General features: G+C 44.2%; 1 protein-coding gene across 2 annotated transcripts in view; it reads right to left on the bottom strand.

Annotated features, from left to right (window-relative positions):
- Nucleotides 1-20,229, bottom strand: part of LOC115120524 (ephrin type-B receptor 4b-like) — an 87,691-nt gene extending 67,462 nt beyond the window's left edge. For both annotated transcript variants that reach the window (XM_065025118.1, XM_065025119.1), the window contains exon 1: nucleotides 19,253-20,229. In XM_065025118.1, the coding sequence (XP_064881190.1) occupies nucleotides 19,253-19,343 (91 nt within the window). In that variant the 5' untranslated portion in view covers nucleotides 19,344-20,229. The remainder of the gene's footprint in view (nucleotides 1-19,252) is intronic.
- Nucleotides 20,230-20,496: the final 267 nt, after the last annotated feature.

Raw genomic sequence — 20,496 nt, 5'->3', positions numbered from 1 at the left:
GAGAGCACACTCTAGGAGCTCAGATGCAAAAATGTAATTACCAATGTTTCGACAGCCAAGCTGTCTTCATCAGGGTAAATTGACCTGAAAAACCAGGCGTGTTGAATTTAGAGAATCCCTGAACTGATCAATTAGCTCTGTTTGTGTGCCTAGTTGGAACAAAATCCTGCAGTAACTGCAGCAACAGGAACAGGGTTGTCTACCCCAGACATCAGTAGAACTAACCCTACAGGAACAGGGTTGTCTACCCCAGACATCAGTAGAACTAACCCTACAGGAACAGGGTTGTCTACCCCAGACATCAGTAGAACTAACACTACAGGAACAGGGTTGTCTACCCCAGACATCAGTAGAACTAACCCTACAGGAACAGGGTTGTCTACCCCAGACATCAGTAGAACTAACCCTACAGGAACAGGGTTGTCTACCCCAGACATCAGTAGAACTAACCCTACAGGAACAGGGTTGTCTACCCCAGACATCAGTAGAACTAAACCTACAGGAACAGGGTTGTCTACCTCAGACATCAGTAGAACTAACCCTACAGGAACAGGGTTGTCTACCCCAGACATCAGTAGAACTAACACTACAGGAACAGGGTTGTCTACCCCAGACATCAGTAGAACTAACACTACAGGAACAGGGTTGTCTACCCCAGACATCAGTAGAACTAACACTACAGGAACAGGGTTGTCTACCCCAGACATCAGTAGAACTAACACTACAGGAACAGGGTTGTCTACCCCAGACATCAGTAGAACTAACACTACAGGAACAGGGTTGTCTACCCCAGACATCAGTAGAACTAACACTACAGGAACAGGGTTGTCTACCCCAGACATCAGTAGAATTAACACTACAGGAACAGGGTTGTCTACCCCAGACATCAGTAGAACTAACACTACAGGAATAGGAACAGGGCTGTCTACCGCAGACATCAGTAGAACTAACCCTACAGGAACAGGGTTGTCTACCCCAGACATCAGTAGAACTAACACTACAGGAACAGGAACAGGGCTGTCTACCCCAGACATCAGTAGAACTAACACTACAGGAACAGGGTTGTCTACCCCAGACATCAGTAGAACTAACCCTACAGGAACAGGGTTGTCTACCCCAGACATCAGTAGAACTAACACTACAGCAACAGGAACAGGGTTGTCTACCCCAGACATCAGTAGAACTAACCCTACAGGATCAGGGTTGTCTACCTCAGACATCAGTAGAACTAACACTACAGGAACAGGGTTGTCTACCCCAGACATCAGTAGAACTAACCCTACAGGAACAGGGTTATCTACCTCAGACATCAGTAGAACTAACACTACAGGAACAGGGTTGTCTACCCCAGACATCAGTAGAACTAACACTACAGGAACAGGGTTGTCTACCCCAGACATCAGTAGAACTAACCCTACAGGAACAGGAACAGGGTTGTCTACCCCAGACATCAGTAGAACTAACCCTACAGGAACAGGGTTGTCAGTACCACTACAGACATCAGACATCAGAACTAACACTACAGGAACAGGGTTGTCTACCCCAGACATCAGTAGAACTAACCCTACAGGAACAGGGTTATCTACCCCAGACATCAGTAGAACTAACACTACAGGAACAGGGTTGTCTACCCCAGACATCAGTAGAAACTAACACTACAGGAAACTAACCTACAGGAACAGGAACAGGGTGTCTACCCCAGACATCAGTAGAACTAACCCTACAGGAACAGGAACAGGGAACTAACCCTGGAACAGGGTTGTCTACCCCAGACATCAGTAGAACTAACCCTACAGGAACAGGGTTGTCTACCCCAGACATCAGTAGAACTAACACTACAGGAACAGGGTTGTCTACCCCAGACATCAGTAGAACTAACCCTACAGGAACAGGGTTGTCTACCCCAGACATCAGTAGAACTAACACTACAGGAACAGGGTTGTCTACCCCAGACATCAGTAGAACTAACACTACAGGAACAGGAACAGGGTTGTCTACCCCAGACATCAGTAGAACTAACCCTACAGGAACAGGGTTGTCTACCCCAGACATCAGTAGAACTAACACTACAGGAACAGGAACAGGGTTGTCTACCCCAGACATCAGTAGAACTAACCCTACAGGAACAGGGTTGTCTACCCCAGACATCAGTAGAACTAACCCTACAGGAACAGGGTTGTCTACCCCAGACATCGGTAGAACTAACACTACAGGAACAGGGTTGTCTACCCCAGACATCAGTAGAACTAACCCTACAGGAACAGGGTTGTCTACCCCAGACATCAGTAGAACTAACACTACAGGAACAGGGTTGTCTACCCCAGACATCAGTAGAACTAACACTACAGGAACAGGGTTGTCTACCCCAGACATCAGTAGAACTAACCCTACAGGAACAGGGTTGTCTACCCCAGACATCAGTAGAACTAACACTACAGGAACAGGGTTGTCTACCCCAGACATCAGTAGAACTAACACTTGTCTACAGACATCAGGAACAGGGTTGTCTACCCCAGACATCAGTAGAACTAACCCTGCAGGAACAGGAACAGGGTTGTCTACCTCAGACATCAGTAGAACTAACCCTACAGGAACAGGGTTGTCTACCCCAGAACTAACCCTACAGGAACAGGGTTGTCTACCCCAGACATCAGTAGAACTAACACTACAGGAACAGGAATAGGGTTGTCTACCCCAGACATCAGTAGAACTAACCCTACAGGAACAGGGTTGTCTACCCCAGACATCAGTAGAACTAACACTACAGGAACAGGGTTGTCTACCCCAGACATCAGTAGAACTAACACTACAGGAACAGGAACAGGGCTGTCTACCCCAGACATCAGTAGAACTAACACTACAGGAACAGGGTTGTCTACCCCAGACATCAGTAGAACTAACCCTACAGGAACAGGGTTGTCTACCCCAGACATCAGTAGAACTAACACTACAGCAACAGGAACAGGGTTGTCTACCCCAGACATCAGTAGAACTAACCCTACAGGATCAGGGTTGTCTACCTCAGACATCAGTAGAACTAACACTACAGGAACAGGGTTGTCTACCCCAGACATCAGTAGAACTAACCCTACAGGAACAGGGTTGTCTACCCCAGACATCAGTAGAACTAACACTACAGGAACAGGGTTGTCTACCCCAGACATCAGTAGAACTAACACTACAGGAACAGGGTTGTCTACCCCAGACATCAGTAGAACTAACCCTACAGGAACAGGAACAGGGTTGTCTACCCCAGACATCAGTAGAACTAACCCTACAGGAACAGGGTTGTCTACCCCAGACATCAGTAGAACTAACACTACAGGAACAGGGTTGTCTACCCCAGACATCAGTAGAACTAACCCTACAGGAACAGGGTTGTCTACCCCAGACATCAGTAGAACTAACACTACAGGAACAGGGTTGTCTACCCCAGACATCAGTAGAACTAACATCAGTAGAACAGGAACAGGAACAGGGTTGTCTACCCCAGACATCAGTAGAACTAACCCTACAGGAACAGGGTTGTCTAACCCCAGACATCAGTAGAACTAACACTACAGGAACAGGAACAGGGTTGTCTACCCCAGACATCAGTAGAACTAACACTACAGGAACAGGGTTGTCTACCCCAGACATCAGTAGAACTAACACTACAGGAACAGTTGTCTTACCCTACAGGAACAGGGTTGTCTACCCCAGACATCAGTAGAACTAACACTACAGGAACAGGGTTGTCTACCCCAGACATCAGTAGAACTAACCCTACAGGAACAGGGTTGTCTACCCCAGACATCAGTAGAACTAACACTACAGGAACAGGGTTGTCTACCCCAGACATCAGTAGAACTAACACTACAGGAACAGGGTTGTCTACCCCAGACATCAGTAGAACTAACCCTACAGGAACAGGGTTGTCTACCCCAGACATCAGTAGAACTAACACTACAGGAACAGGGTTGTCTACCCCAGACATCAGTAGAACTAACACTACAGGAACGGGAACAGGGTTGTCTACCCCAGACATCAGTAGAACTAACCCTGCAGGAACAGGAACAGGGTTGTCTACCTCAGACATCAGTAGAACTAACCCTACAGGAACAGGGTTGTCTACCCCAGAACTAACCCTACAGGAACAGGGTTGTCTACCCCAGACATCAGTAGAACTAACACTACAGGAACAGGAATAGGGTTGTCTACCCCAGACATCAGTAGAACTAACCCTACAGGAACAGGGTTGTCTACCCCAGACATCAGTAGAACTAACACTACAGGAACAGGGTTGTCTACCCCAGACATCAGTAGAACTAACCCTAAGGAACAGGGTTGTCTAGACATCAGGAACAGGGTTGTCTACCCCAGACATCAGTAGAACTAACACTAGAACAGGAACAGGGTTGTCTACCCCAGACATCAGTAGAACTAACCCTACAGGAACAGGAACAGGGAACTTGGAACAGGGTTGTCTACCCCAGACATCAGTAGAACTAACACTACAGGAACAGGGTTGTCTACCCCAGACATCAGTAGAACTAACACTACAGGAACAGGGTTGTCTACCCCAGACATCAGTAGAACTAACACTACAGGAACAGGGTTGTCTACCCCAGACATCAGTAGAACTAACACTACAGGAACAGGGTTGTCTACCCCAGACATCAGTAGAACTAACCCTACAGGAACAGGAACAGGGTTGTCTACCCCAGACATCAGTAGAACTAACACTACAGGAACAGGGTTGTCTACCCCAGACATCAGTAGAACTAACACTACAGGAACAGGGTTGTCTACCCCAGACATCAGTAGATATAACACTACAGGAACAGGGTTGTCTACCCCAGACATCAGAGAACTAACCCTACAGGAACAGGGTTGTCTACCCCAGACATCAGTAGAACTAACACTACAGGAACAGGAATCAGGAACTAACCCTACAGGAACAGGGTTGTCTACCCCAGACATCAGTAGAACTAACCCTACAGGAACAGGGTTGTCTACCCCAGACATCAGTAGAACTAACACTACAGGAACAGGAACAGGGTTGTCTACCCCAGACATCAGTAGAACTAACCCTACAGGAACAGGAACAGGGTTGTCTACCCCAGACATCAGTAGAACTAACCCTACAGGAACAGGGTTGTCTACCCCAGACATCATCAGGAACAGGGTTGTCTAGACATCAGTAAACCCTACAGGAACAGGGTTGTCTACCCCAGACATCAGTAGAACTAACACTACAGGAACATCAGTAGAACTAACACTACAGGAACAGGAATAGGGTTGTCTACCCCAGACATAGAGGAACAGGGTTGTCTACCCCAGACATCAGTAGAACTAACACTACAGGAACAGGGTTGTCAGTAGAACCCCAGACATCAGTCAGAAACTAACACTACAGGAACAGGGTTGTCTACCCCAGACATCAGTAGAACTAACACTACAGGAACAGGGTTGTCTACCCCAGACATCAGTAGAACTAACACTACAGGAACAGGGTTGTCTACCCCAGACATCAGTAGAACTAACCCTACAGGAACAGGGTTGTCTACCCCAGACATCAGTAGAACTAACACTACAGGAACAGGGTTGTCTACCCCAGACATCAGTAGAACTAACCCTACAGGAACAGGGTTGTCTACCCCAGACATCAGTAGAACTAACCCTACAGGAACAGGGTTGTCTACCCCAGACATCAGTAGAACTAACCCTACAGGAACAGGGTTGTCTACCCCAGACATCAGTAGAACTAACCCTACAGGAACAGGGTTGTCTACCCCAGACATCAGTAGAACTAACACTACAGGAACAGGGTTGTCTACCCCAGACATCAGTAGAACTAACCCTACAGGAACAGGGTTGTCTACCCCAGACATCAGTAGAACTAACACTACAGGAACAGGGTTGTCTACCCCAGACATCAGTAGAACTAACACTACAGGAACAGGGTTGTCTACCCCAGACATCAGTAGAACTAACCCTACAGGAACAGGGTTGTCTACCCCAGACATCAGTAGAACTAACCCTACAGGAACAGGGTTGTCTACCTCAGACATCAGTAGAACTAACAGCTCTATCCCACGGCTCCAGCTGCCATTAGAAATATCTCCTTCCTCTTCTCAAATCCCCCCCCCCTTGTGAAACTCTTCCTTTTCTCAAATTCCCCCTCTTCCCCAGGGTTGTCCCCTTGTGAAACTCTTCCTCTTCTCAAATCCCCCCCTTATGAAACTCTTCCTCTTCAGGGTCAAATCCCCCATCAGTAGAACTGTGAAACTCTTCCTCTTCTAACACAAATCCCCCCTTGTGAAACTCTTCCTAACTTCAAATCCCCCTTATGAAACAGTAGAACTAACCCTACAGGAACAGGGTCTCAGTAGAACTAACCTCTTCTAACAGGAAGAACAAATCAGGAACAGGGTTGTCTACCCCATCAGAAACTAACTTACCAGGGTTGTCTCAACATCAGTAGAACCCCTTATGAAACTCTTCCTCTTCTCAAATCAGTAGAACTAACCCTTGTGAAACTCTTCCTCTTCATCAAGAACTAACCCCCAGGGTTGTCTAAACTCTTCCTCAGGGTTGTCTCAAACATCCCCCAGGAACAGGGTTGTCTACCCCAGACATTATGAAACTCTTCCTCTTGTCTCAAATCCCCCCTTATGAAACTCTTCCTCTTCTCAAAGGGTTCCCTCTTCCCCAGACATCTCCCTTATGAAACTCTTCCTCTTCTCAAATCCCCCCATCAGTGAAACTCTTCCTCAGGGTTGTCTTCTCAAACAATAGGGTCCCCCCATATGAAACTCTTCCTCTTCTCAAACTAACCTACAGGAACAGGGTTGTCTTCCCCCATCAGTAGAACTAACACTACCAGGGTTGTCTTGACATCAGTGAAACTCTTTGTCCTCTTCTAACCCTCAAATTCCCTCTTCCCCCCCTCCCATGTGAAACTCTTCCATCAGTCTTCTCAGACATCAGTCCCCTCTTCCCTCCCCTTCAGTGAAACTCTTCCTCTTCTCAAATCCCTCTTCCCTCCCCCTAACACCTTATGAAACTCTTCCTCTTCTCAGTAATTCCCTCTAACCCAGACATGTGAAACTCTCCAGGAACAGGGTTGTCTCCTTCTAACCCTACCAACAGGGTTCACTCACTTTCTTACAAAACACTCCCATCTCCCAGACATCACACACACACTACAGGAACACACACACATCACACACACACACACAACACACACATCACACACTAACACTACACACACACACACACAACACTACACAACACACACAGTAGAACTAACCCTACAGGACACAGGCCCAGACTATAAAGTGTTGTTTACCAGGGTTGTCACCAGACATCAGTAGAACTAACATAAAGCAACACCAGACACACAGAGAGACATTCAGTCAGTCAGGTTTCCTAAAACATGTTTATGGATGATATTATTTAGTTTTCTTTACTATGTTAAATTCAGAGAACTAACACTCCCTCTCAGTTTTACCGGATCAGTTCCTGCTCTGCTACAGAGCAGGAACACTTTCCATGACAGGAACAGGGTTGTCTACCCCAGACATTGTAATTACACACAGGAACAGGGTTGTCTACACATCAGTAGAACACACACACACACACACACACACACACACACACACACACACAGGAACACACACACATCAGTAGAACTAACACAACAGGGTTGTCTACCCCAGACATCAGTAGAACTACACTACACAACACACAGACACACACAACCCTACAGGAACAGGGTTGTCTAAGACATCAGTAGAACTAGAACCCTACAGGAACTCTGCCATTACCCTCGTAGTTTAATCAAGCAGAGAATTAGAGAGTGTACAATGTGAAACAGAATTAACAAAACCAGAGCAAAACTAGAATACTATTTGGCCCTAAACAGAGAGTACACAGCGGCAGAATACCTGACCACTGTGACTGACCCTAAACAGAGAGGACATAGCGGCAGAATACCTGACCACTGTGACTGACCCTAAACAGAGAGGACATAGCGGCAGAATACCTGACCACTGTGACTGACCCTAAACTCTCCCTCCTTCTTCCAGAGACACAGTGGCAGAATACCTGACCACTGTGACTGACCCTAAACAGAGAGGACACAGACCCATAGAATACCTGAACACTGTGACTGACCCTAAAACAGAGTGGCAGAATACCTGACCACTGTGACTGACCCTAAACAGAGAGTACACAGTGGCAGAATACCTGACCACTGTGACTGACCCTAAACAGACAGGACACACACAGACGGCAGAATACCTGAACACTGAAATCTGACCCTCGTAGTTTAATCAAGCAGAGAATTAGAGAGTGTACAATGTGAAACAGAATTAACAAAAACCAGAGCAAACTAGACATTTGGCCCTAAACAGAGAGTACACAGCGGCAGAATACCTGACCACTGTGACTGACCCTAAACAGAGAGTGTGGTAGAATACCTGACCACTGTGACTGACCCTAAACAGAGAGGACATAGCGGCAGAATACCTGACCCTAAACAGAGTGGCAGAATACCTGACCACTGTGACTGACCCTAAACAGAGAGGACACAGTGGCAGAATACCTGACCACTGTGACTGACCCTAAACAGAGAGTACACAGTGGCAGAATACCTGACCACTGTGACTGACCCTAAACAGAGAGGACACAGCGGCAGAATACCTGAACACTGTGACTGACCCTAAACAGAGAGGACACAGCGGCAGAATACCTGAACACTGTGACTGACCCTAAACAGAGTGGCAGAATACCTGACCACTGTGACTGACCCTAAACAGAGAGGACACAGTGGCAGAATACCTGACCACTGTGACTGACCCTAAACAGAGAGTACACAGTGGCAGAATACCTGACCACTGTGACTGACCCTAAACAGAGAGTGGCAGAATACCTGACCACTGTGACTGGCCCTAAACAGAGAGTGGCAGAATACCTGACCACTGTGACTGGCCTTAAACAGAGAGTACACAGTGGTAGAATACCTGCTATTTGACCCTAAACAGAGAGTACACAGCGGCAGAATACCTGACCACTGTGACTGACCCTAAACTTAAGGAAAGCTTTGACTATGTACAGACTCAGTGAGCCTTGCTATTGAGAAAGGCCGCCGTAGGCAGACATGGCTCTCAAGAGAAGACAGGCTATGTGCTCACTGCCCACAAAATGAGGTGGAAACTGAGCTGCACTTCCTAACCTCCTGCCCAATGTATGACCATATTAGAGAGACATATTTCCCTCAGATTACACAGACCCACAACGAATTCGAAAAACAAACCCAATTTTGATAAACTCCCATATCTACTGGGTGAAATACCACAGTGTGTCATCACAGCAGTAAGATTTGTGACCTGTTGCCACGAGAAAAGGGCAACCAGTGAAGAACAAACACCATTGTAAATACAACCTATATTTTTGTTTATTTATTTTCTCTTTTCTACTTTAACTATTTTCACATCATTACAACACTGTATATAGATATTTATTTATAATGTCTTTATTCTTTTGGAATGTAATGTTTACTGTTAATTTTTATTTGTTATTACACTTTTGTATATTATCTACTTCACTTGCTTTGGCAATGTTAACATATGTTTCCCAAGGCAATAAAGCCCTTGAATTGAATTGAGAGAAGTCGACAGAGCGTAACTGACGTGAATTCCTCAGGTTCACACACTTAACAAGATCCTTGACCTACCAACACCACACAATCACACACACTCACACACACACACACACTCACACACACACTCACACACACACACACACACACACACACACTCACACACACACACACACTCACACACACACACACACACACACACACACACTCACACTCACACTCACACACACACTCACACACACTCACACACACTCACACACACACTCACACACTCACACACACACACACACACACACACACACACTCACACACTCACACTCACACTCACACTCACACACACTCACACACACACTCACACACACACACACACACAAGCTCTTAATGTGAGTCTGTCTGATAAAACTAATCCCTGCTTTAAAACAGACTGAGAAGAGTTGAAAGGAGAGGGGGAGAAGAGACAAGAGGGTGAGAGGAGAGGAGACGAGACGAGGAAAGGAGGCGAGGAGAGGAGGAGATGGTAGGGGAGGACTGTGGAAGAAGACAGAAGAAAAGAAGACAGAAGGAAGAGGGAGATGTAGTTGAGATGAAGGACAGTAGAAGACTGTAGAAGAAGACTGTAGAAGAAGACAGTAGAAGAAGACAGTAGAAGAAGACTGTAGAAGAAGACAGTGGAAGAAGACTGTAGAAGAAGACAGTAGAAGAAGACTGTAGAAGAAGACAGTAGAAGAAGACAGTGGAAGAAGACTGTGGAAGAAGACAGTAGAAGAAGACTGTAGAAGAAGACAGTAGAAGAAGACTGTAGAAGAAGACTGTAGAAGAAGACATTGGAAGAAGACAGTAGAAGAAGACTGAAGAAGAGAAGAAGACTGTAGAAGAAGACTGTAGAAGAAGACATTGGAAGAAGACAGTAGAAGAAGACTGTAGAAGAAGACAGTAGAAGAAGACAGTAGAAGAATACTGTGGAAGAAGACAGTAGAAGAAGACAGTAAAAGACTGTGGAAGAAGACAGTAGAAGAAGACTGTAGAAGACATTGGAAGAAGACTGTAGAAGAAGACAGTAGAAGACTGTGAAAGAAGACAGTAGAAGAAGACAGTAGAAGACTGTGGAAGAAGACAGTGGAAGAAGACAGTAGAAGAAGACAAGACTGAAGAAGACTGTAAGAAGAAGAAGACTGTAGAAGAAGACATTGGAAGAAGACAGTAGAAGAAGACAGTAGAAGAAGACTGTAGAAGAAGACATTGGAAGAAGACTGTAGAAGAAGACATTGGAAGAAGACAGTAGAAGAAGACTGTAGAAGAAGACAGTAGAAGAAGACTGTAGAAGAAGACTGTAGAAGAAGACTGTAGAAGAAGACTGTAGAAGAAGACATTGGAAGAAGACATTGGAAGAAGACAGTAGAAGAAGACAGTAGAAGAAGACAGTGGAAGAAGACAGTAGAAGAAGACTGTAGAAGAAGACTGTAGAAGAAGACATTGGAAGAAGACTGTAGAAGAAGACATTGGAAGAAGACATTGGAAGAAGACAGTAGAAGAAGAGGGTAGAAGAAGACATTGGAAGAAGACAGTAGAAGAAGACTGTAGAAGAAGACATTGGAAGAAGACAGTAGAAGAAGACTGTAGAAGAAGACATTGGAAGAAGACAGTAGAAGAAGACTGTAGAAGAAGACAGTGGAAGAAGACATTGGAAGAAGACTGTAGAAGAATACTGTGGAAGAATACTGTGGAAGAAGACAGTAGAAGAAGACAGTAAAAGACTGTGGAAGAAGACAGTAGAAGAAGACTGTAGAAGACATTGGAAGAAGACTGTAGAAGAAGACAGTAGAAGACTGTGGAAGAAGACAGTAGAAGAAGACAGTAGAAGACTGTGGAAGAAGACAGTAGAAGAAGACAGTAGAAGACTGTGGAAGAAGACAGTAGAAGAAGACAGTAGAAGAAGACAGTAGAAGACTGTGGAAGAGGACAGTAGAAGAAGACAGTAGAAGACTGTGGAAGAAGACAGTAGAAGAAGACAGTAGAAGAAGACAGTAGAAGACTGTGGAAGAAGACAGTGGAAGAAGACAGTAGAAGACTGTGGAAGAAGACAGTAGAAGAAGACAGTAGAAGACAGTGGAAGACAGTAGAAGAAGACAGTAGAAGACAGTGGAAGACAGTAGAAGAAGACAGTAGAAGAAGACTGTGGAAGAAGTTTCTACATGCTTTATAAAGCTTCCAAAAGAGGGACTTCATCTTGAAGGAGTCAGAGAGGGATTAGGAAAACCACAGAAAACTTCCTAACATCAGACGACTGCTTTCTGCTGTTTAAACCACGAGAGACACAGTCACTCACATGTTTACACAACACACATTTAACAACAGCACTGGTGGAATCAACACTCAGAAGAGGAGGAAGGGGGAGGGAGGGAGGGAGTGAGAAGGGGGAGGAGGGGAGGAAGAAGGAGGGGACGAAGAAGGGAGAGAGGAGGGGAGGAAGGAGGAGGAAGAAGGGAGGGAGGAGGGGCGAAAGAAGGAGGGGAGGAAGAAGGGAGGGAAGAAAGGAGAGAGGAGGGGAGGAAGAAGGAGGGAGGAGGGGACAGTAGGAAGAAGGGATGGAAGGAAGGAGAGAGGAGGGGAGGAAGAAGGAGGGTAGAAGAAGAAGGAGGGAGGAGGGGGAGGAAGAAGGGAGGGAAGAAAGGAGAGAGGAGGAGAGGAAGGAGGGAGGAAGAAGGAGGGAGGAAGAGGGGAGGGAGGAGGGGAGGAAGAAGGAGGGAGGAGGGGAGGAAGAAGGAGGGGAGGAAGAAGGGAGGGAGAAGGGAATAAAGGAGGGAGGAGGAAGAAGGGAAGGAAGAAAGGAGGGAGGAGGGGAGGAAGGAAGGGAGGAGGAAGAAGGGAAGGAAGAAAGGAGGGAGGAGGGGAGGAAGGTAGGGAAGAAAAGACGAGGAAGTAAGGGAGAAACAGAAGGCAGGGTGGTGATGTCATGAGGATAAGACAGAATAAAGGAGGAAGGAGATTATACAGTGAGTGTATATTACACACAGCGCATTCGGAAAGAATTCAGACCCCTTGACTTTATTTTGTTTGTTACGTTACAGACTTATTATAAAATGGATTAACTTGTTTCCCCTCCCGTCTCCCCCAATCAATCTACACACAATACCCCATAATGACTCAATACCCCATAATGACTCAATACCCCATAATGATACACTACCCCATAATGACTCAATACCCCATAATGACTCACTACCCCATAATGACTCAATACCCCATAATGACTCACTACCCCATAATGACTCACTACCCCATAATGACTCACTACCCCATAATGACTCACTACCCCATAATGACTCACTACCCCATAATGGCACACTACCCCATAATGACTCAATACCCCATAATGACTCACTACCCCATAATGACTCAATACCCCATAAGTAGAAGACAGTGACAGAAGGAGGGAAGACAGTAGGGACAGTAGGAAGAAGGGAAGAGGGAAGAAGTTTCAAAGGAGAGAGTCAGAGAGGGAGAAAACCACAGAAAACTTCCTAACATCAGAAGCTTTCTGAAACCACGAGGAGGAAGAAGGAGGGAGGAAGAGGGAGGAGGGGAGGAGGAGGAAGAAGGAGGGGAGGGAGGAGGGGAGGAAGAAAGGAGGGAGGAGGAGGGGAGGGAAGAAGGGAGGGAGGGGAGGGAAGAAAGGAGGGAGGAGGAAGGAAGGAAGGAAGAAAGGAGGGAGGAGGGGAGGAAGGAAGGGAGGGAAGGAAGAAGGGAAGGAAGAAAGGAGGGAGGAAGAGGGGGGGAGGAAGGTAGGGAAGAAAAGACAATACCCCATAATGACTCACTACCCCATAATGACTCACTACCCCATAATGACACACTACCCCATAATGACTCACTACCCCATAATGACTCAATACCCCATAATGACTCAATACCCCATAATGATACACTACCCCATAATGACTCAATACCCCATAATGACTCACTACCCCATAATGACTCAATACCCCATAATGACTCAATACCCCATAATGATACACTACCCCATAATGACTCAATACCCCATAATGACACACTACCCCATAATGACACACTACCCCATAATGACTAAATACCCCATAATGACACACTACCCCATAATGACTCAATACCCCATAATGACACACTACCCCATAATGACTCAATACCCCATAATGACTCAATACCCCATAATGACTCAATACCCCATAATGACACACTACCCCATAATGACTCAATACCCCATAATGACACACTACCCCATAATGACTCACTACCCCATAATGACTCAATACCCCATAATGACTCAATACCCCATAATGACTCACTACCCCATAATGACTAAATACCCCCATAATGACTCACTACCCCATAATGACTCAATACCCCATAATGACTCACTACCCCATAATGAATCAATACCCCATAATGACTAAATACCCCATAATGACTAAATACCCCATAATGACTCAATACCCCATAATGACTCAATACCCCATGATGACACACTACCCCATAATGACTCAATACCCCATAATGACTCAATACCCCATAATGACACACTACCCCATAATGACTCAATACCCCATAATGACTCAATACCCCATAATGACACACTACCCCATAATGACACACTACCCCATAATGACACAATACCCCATAATGACACAATAGCCCATAATGACTCAATAGCCCATAATGACTCGATACCCCATAATGACTCGATACCCCATAATGACTCAATATCCCATAATGACTCAATGCCCCATAATGACACAATACCCCATAATGACTCAATACCCCATAATGACTCAACACCCCATAATGACAAACTACCCCATAATGACTCAATACCCCATAATGACTCAATACCCCATAATGACACAATAACCCATAATGACTCAATACCCCATAATGACATACGTTTTTTGGATGTAGTTTAGATGTAGTTTGGATGTAGTTTAGGTGTAGTTTGACATAGTTTAGGTGTAGTTTGGGTGAAGTTTGGATATAGTTTAGATGTAGTTTGGATATAGTTTAGGTGTAGTTTAGGTGTAGTTTGGGTGAAGTTTGGATATAGTTTAGATGTAGTTTGGATATAGTTTAGGTGTAGTTTGGATGTAGTGTAGGTGTAGTTTGAATGTAGTTTGGATATAGTGTAGGTGTAGTTTGGATATAGTTTAGATGTAGTTTGGATATAGTCTAGGTGTTGTTTAGGTGTAGTTTGGATATAGTTTAGGTGTAGTTTGGATGTAGTTTAGGTGTAGTTTGGATATAGTTTAGGTGTAGTTTGGATGTAGTTTAGGTGTAGTTTGGATGTAGTTTAGGTGTAGTTTGACATAGTTTAGGTGTAGTTTGGATATAGTTTAGGTGTAGTTTAGGTGTAGTTTATATAGTTTATGTCACGGCTTCCACCAAAGTCGTTTCCTCTCCTTGTTCGGCGGTCGGCGTCACCGGTCTTCTTGCCATCGTCATTTTCCATTTGTTTTGTCTTGTTTTCTTACACACCTGGTTTCCATTTCCCTGATTAATTGTTGTGTATTCAACCCTCTGCTCCCCCCATGTCCATGTGTGGAATTGTTTGTTTGTAAGTGCTTGTATGCTATGTTACTGGTGCGTGTCAGGTTTTGTACCCATGTAGGTTATTTTTGTATTAAACTGCTCCGGCTATTACCTATCTCTGCTCTCCTGCGTCTGACTTCACTGCCACCAGTTACGCAACCCTTACAGTTTAGGTGTAATTTGGTTATAGTTTAGGTGTAGTTTGGATATAGTTTAGCTGTAGTTTGGGTGTAGTTTGGATATAGTTTAGATAAAGTTTGATATAGTTTAGGTGTAGATTGGGTGTAGTTTAGGTGTAGTTTAGATAAAGTTTGACATAGTTTAGCTGTAGTTTGGGTGTAGTTTGGATATAGTTTAGATAAAGTTTGATATAGTTTAGCTGTAGTTTGGGTGTAGTTTGTATATAGTTTAGATAAAGTTTGATATAGTTTAGCTGTAGATTGGGTGTAGTTTGGGTGTAGTTTGGATTAGAGGTCGACCGATTAATTAGGGCTGCTTTCATAGGAAATCTGTATTTTTGGGCGCCGATTTGCCAATTAAAAAAACAAAAACGTTTTTATATATTTGTTTTTTTTATATATACCTTTATTTAACTAGGCAAGTCAGTTAAGAACACATTCTTATTTTCAATGACGGCCTGGGAACGGTGGGTTAACTGCCTGTTCAGGGGCAGAACAACAGATTTTCACCTTGTCAGCTCGGGGGATCCAATCTTGCAACCTTACAGTTAACTAGTCCAACGCAATAACGACCTGCCTCTCTCTCGTCGCACTCCACAAGGAATGCAGTAAGCCAAGGTAAGATGCTAGCTAGCATTAAACTTATCTTATAATAAACAACCAATCATAATCACTAGTTAACTACACATGGTTGATGATATTACTAGATATTATCTAGCGTGTCCTGCGTTGCATATAATCTGACTGAGCATACATGTATCTAAGTATCTGACTGAGCGGTGGTAGGCAGAAGCAGGCGCGTAAACATTCATTCAAACAGCACTTTCGTGTGTTTTGCCAGCAGCTCTTCGTTGTGCGTCAAGCATTGAGCTGTTTATGACTTCAAGCCTATCAACTCGCGAGATGAGGCTGGTGTAACCGAAGTGAAATGGCTAGCTAGTTAGCGCGCGCTAATAGCGTTTCAAACATCACTCGCTCTGAGCCTTGCAGTAGTTGTTTCCCTTGCTCTGCATGGGTAACGCTGCTTCGATGGTGGCTGTTGTCGTTGTGTTCCTGGTTTGAGCCCAGGGAGGAGCGAGGAAAGGGACGGAAGCTATATACTGTTACACTGGCAATACTAAAGTGCCTATAAGAACATCCAATAGTCAAAGGTTAATGAAAAACAAATAGTATAGAGGGAAATAGTCCTATAATTCCTATAATAACTACAACTTAAAACTTCTTACCTGGGAATATTGAAAACTCATGTTAAAAGGAACCACCAGCTTTCATATGTTCTCAGGTTCTGAGCAAGGAACTGAAACGTTAGCTTTCTTACAAGGCACATATTGCACTTTTACTTTCTTCTCCAACACTTTGTTTTTGCATTATTTAAACCAAATTGAACATGATTCATTATTTACTTGAGTCTAAATGGATTTTATTGATGTATTATATTAAGTTGAAATAAGTGTTCATTCAGTATTGTTGTAATTGTCATTATTACAAATAAATAAAATAATAAATTGTCCGATTAATCGGTATCGGCTTTTTTGGTCCTCCAATAATCGGTATCGGCGTTGAAAAATCATAATCGGTCGACCTCTAATTTGGATATGGTTTAGGTGTAGTTTGATATAGTTTAGCATTTGAAGGCCGAAACATCAATCATTTAAACTTGCTTAATAAAACAAAGATGTTTTAATGCCCCTTTTCCTTTCCAATGAGTAATAAAAATAAGCATCAACATGACGCTCTTGGCTCTTATTAGAGTTAGAGCCCTCTGTCCCTGGTCGCTCTGCCATCTACACACACAAACACACCAGGGTTTCCTTTAGCCTGTAATTGTCAGCTTTTGTGTGTGTGTGTGTGTGTGTGTGTGTGTGTGTGTGTGTGTGTGTGTGTGTGTGTGTGTGTGTGTGTGTGTGTGTGTGTGTGTGTGTGTGTGTGTGTGTAAAATGGCAGAGAAACCATTGACACTCAGTTCAGATGAAAAAGAAAGACTGAATGTATCAAAGATTCATGGGAGGAATGAGCTGGGGAGAGAGAGAAAGACAGGGACAGAGAGGTAGGAAGAGAGAATGGGAGGAAGAGGAAAAAGCTGGGGAGAGAGAGAAAGATTGAGAGAATGGGAGGAAGAGGAACGAGCTGGGGGAGAGAGAGAAAGATTGGGACAAACAGGGAGGAAGAGAGAATGGGAGGAGGAGGAATGAGCTGGGGGAGAGAGAGAAAGATTGGGACAAAGAGGGAGGAAGAGGAGAGGGACAGAGAGGGAGGAAGAAGAGACTTAGAAAGAAGAGAAAGAGAGGAAACCAAGAAGAGGAAGAGATTTCACGGTTGTCGTGAAGACCACACAGCAAGACCCCCTCTAAAGTTCAGACACACACAAACACACACAACACTCTCTGGTGTATATAGAGTTTATCTGGCTGATAATAATCAGGTTATTAGGATCATAATCAGGCCAATAGGATCACAATCAGGTTAATATGGTCATAATCAGGTTATCAGGTTCATAATCAGGTTAATGGGATCATAATCAGGTTAATGGGATCATAATCAGGTTCATAGGATCATAATCAGGTTAATAGGATCATAATCAGGTTAATAGGATCATAATCGGGTTATTGGGATCATAATCTGGATCATAATCAGGATCATAATCAGGTTATTATGATCCTAATCAGGTTCATAATCAGGTTAATGGGATCATAATCAGGTTAATGGGATCATAATCAGGTTAATAGGATCATAATCAGGATCATAATCAGGTTATTACGGTCATAATCAGGTTAATATGGTCATAATCAGGTTAATGGGATCATACTCAGGTTCATAGGATCATAATCAGGTTAATAGGATCATAATCAGGATCATAATCAGGTTATTACGGTCATAATCAGGTTATTAGGATCATAATCAGGTTATTAGGATCATAATCAGGTTAATAGGGTCATAATCAGGTTATTAGGATCATAATCAGGTTATTACGGTCATAATCAGGTTAATAGGATCATAATCAGGTTAATAGGATCATAATCAGGTTAATAGGATCATAATCAGGTTATTAGGATCATAATCAGGTTCATATGATCCTAATCAGGATCATAATCAGGTTAATAGGATCATAATCAGGTTAATAGGATCATAATCAGGTTATTAGGGTCATAATCAGGTTAATAGGATCATAATCAGGTTAATAGGATCATAATCAGGTTATTAGGATCATAATCAGGGAAATAGGATCATAATCAGGTTATTGGGATCATAATCAGGTTAATGGGATCATAATCTGGGTAACAAAATATTGTTTCAGGAATGCTAATATGATACATTATGTTTCTAACAACAGAAATTATTTCAGAAACAATCGGAGATGGTGGGTGACGAAATCCCCTTGTGCTTTTTAGGTGGAATGACCCAACAGGCCACCCACACACCCACCCACACACACACACACACACACACACACACACACACACACACACACACACACACACACACACACCTTGGGTATTATCCCTATTGTCTTTTATAGCTGCCGGTCTGTCTGTCTGTCTGAAACCTGAATCAGTGTCACAGTAATCAACATCTCGAATCCTACTTCATGGTTTCTCCCTGATCACCGACTGTCTATATGTGAAGCTTTGGAGTTGTGTCAACAAAAACTAAAAACGTTTTTTTAAATCATGTTGGTCCTCAAATGTAAATAAAATTAACTACCCTAATTAGCCTATGTCTCACAATAAATGTTCTAAGTAAGTGTGGAGAGAGAGAGAGATTCACATTCTGTATATTAATAAAACAATAACACAACATGGCACAAAACCATTGATCAAATATTAGTTTTATAGATTTTTTGTTGTTGTTTAAGTTAAACTTCTTCACGTACCTTCCTCTGCCATACAAGGTGACAAAACCAGCTCGATCAGCACGAGCCACAACACGGTCACGGTGCTCCAACTGCCCCCGCGCCGCTCCATACCGGCCAGGTACTCCCGTTACTCTCCTGGATTATTGATCACCGATCAGAACCTCTGTCCCGGTGGGGTGTCAGCTAGGTCCAGTGTCGGCACGCCGCGCCACCCACATCAGTCACGAAAAGCAGTTAACTCGGTCTCCGCGAGGTCAGCAGTCATCATCAACAACCGGTCATATTCCCTCTTTTATCCGTAGTTTTTTTTTTTTAAGGTTAGCGTTAATTATTTAACCTACCGCCAAAAACGCTGAAGTCCCCAGGATCAAAGCAAAAGTCAAAACAAGTTTATAATCCCACCTGAAACTCCTCCTCGTTCCTCCGCTATCCACTGTGTCCTCAATTCCTCTGAGCCCGGAGAGAAGGGTATGGAGGGGTATGGGGGAGAGGAGAAAGAACAGAGACTACATGAGCTAGTGTTCCCCTCCCTGTGGCCGGGCTGAGGCTGCTGTCTGCCGGGTAGTTTAGTAACTGGAGCCCGGGGAATTCACACGATCCAGGACCAGAGACCAAAGAGACGAGGCATAGCCCGCTACACACTTACCTCGCAAACACACACTCTTTCACACACACACAAACACACACACACACAAACACATACACACCGCCCGTTCTCTCTCTATCAACAACCACATTCCAGTTGGAAATTAAATCCAGCGGTCAGTCTTTTCCCCTCTTTCGTTCGTTCTTTCTTTCTTTCTTTCTTTTCAAACGCTGCCCTAATATCCACGCCTCGTCGCTATTTCTGAACGTTAAAACTATGACATAAACTATTCAACAGCGCGGCAGTGTATCGTTATAAATAACAAGATAATATATTCAGAAAGTGTGTCCGTAGCTCTCCGCTGCTGATCCTGACACGAGACACTAACTCCTGCTGTTGTCCCGGAGCCCCTCCGTCTGCCAGATTCCACCCACACCCTGCTATTGGCCAGTCCATCTGTCGGTCAGCAAGGACCTGAATGACAATAGGGTGAAATGAAGGACTGAGTGACATGGAGAGAATTCAACGGAATGGTAGATTTTATAATGGGAAAAGTATGTCTCTCTCTCCCACGTCCATTTTCTTTTTCTAAGTTTACCCCCTTATCCGTCTCTCTCCCCTTCTCTTCCCCTCTCAGTTCAGTTCAGAAGGCTTTATATTGGCGCCAGAAGCACTA

The sequence above is a fragment of the Oncorhynchus nerka genome, linkage group LG12 (genome assembly GCF_034236695.1).
Source record: "Oncorhynchus nerka isolate Pitt River linkage group LG12, Oner_Uvic_2.0, whole genome shotgun sequence".
Lineage (NCBI taxonomy): Eukaryota > Metazoa > Chordata > Actinopteri > Salmoniformes > Salmonidae > Oncorhynchus > Oncorhynchus nerka.
This window is presented reverse-complemented; position numbering and strand designations above follow the sequence as displayed.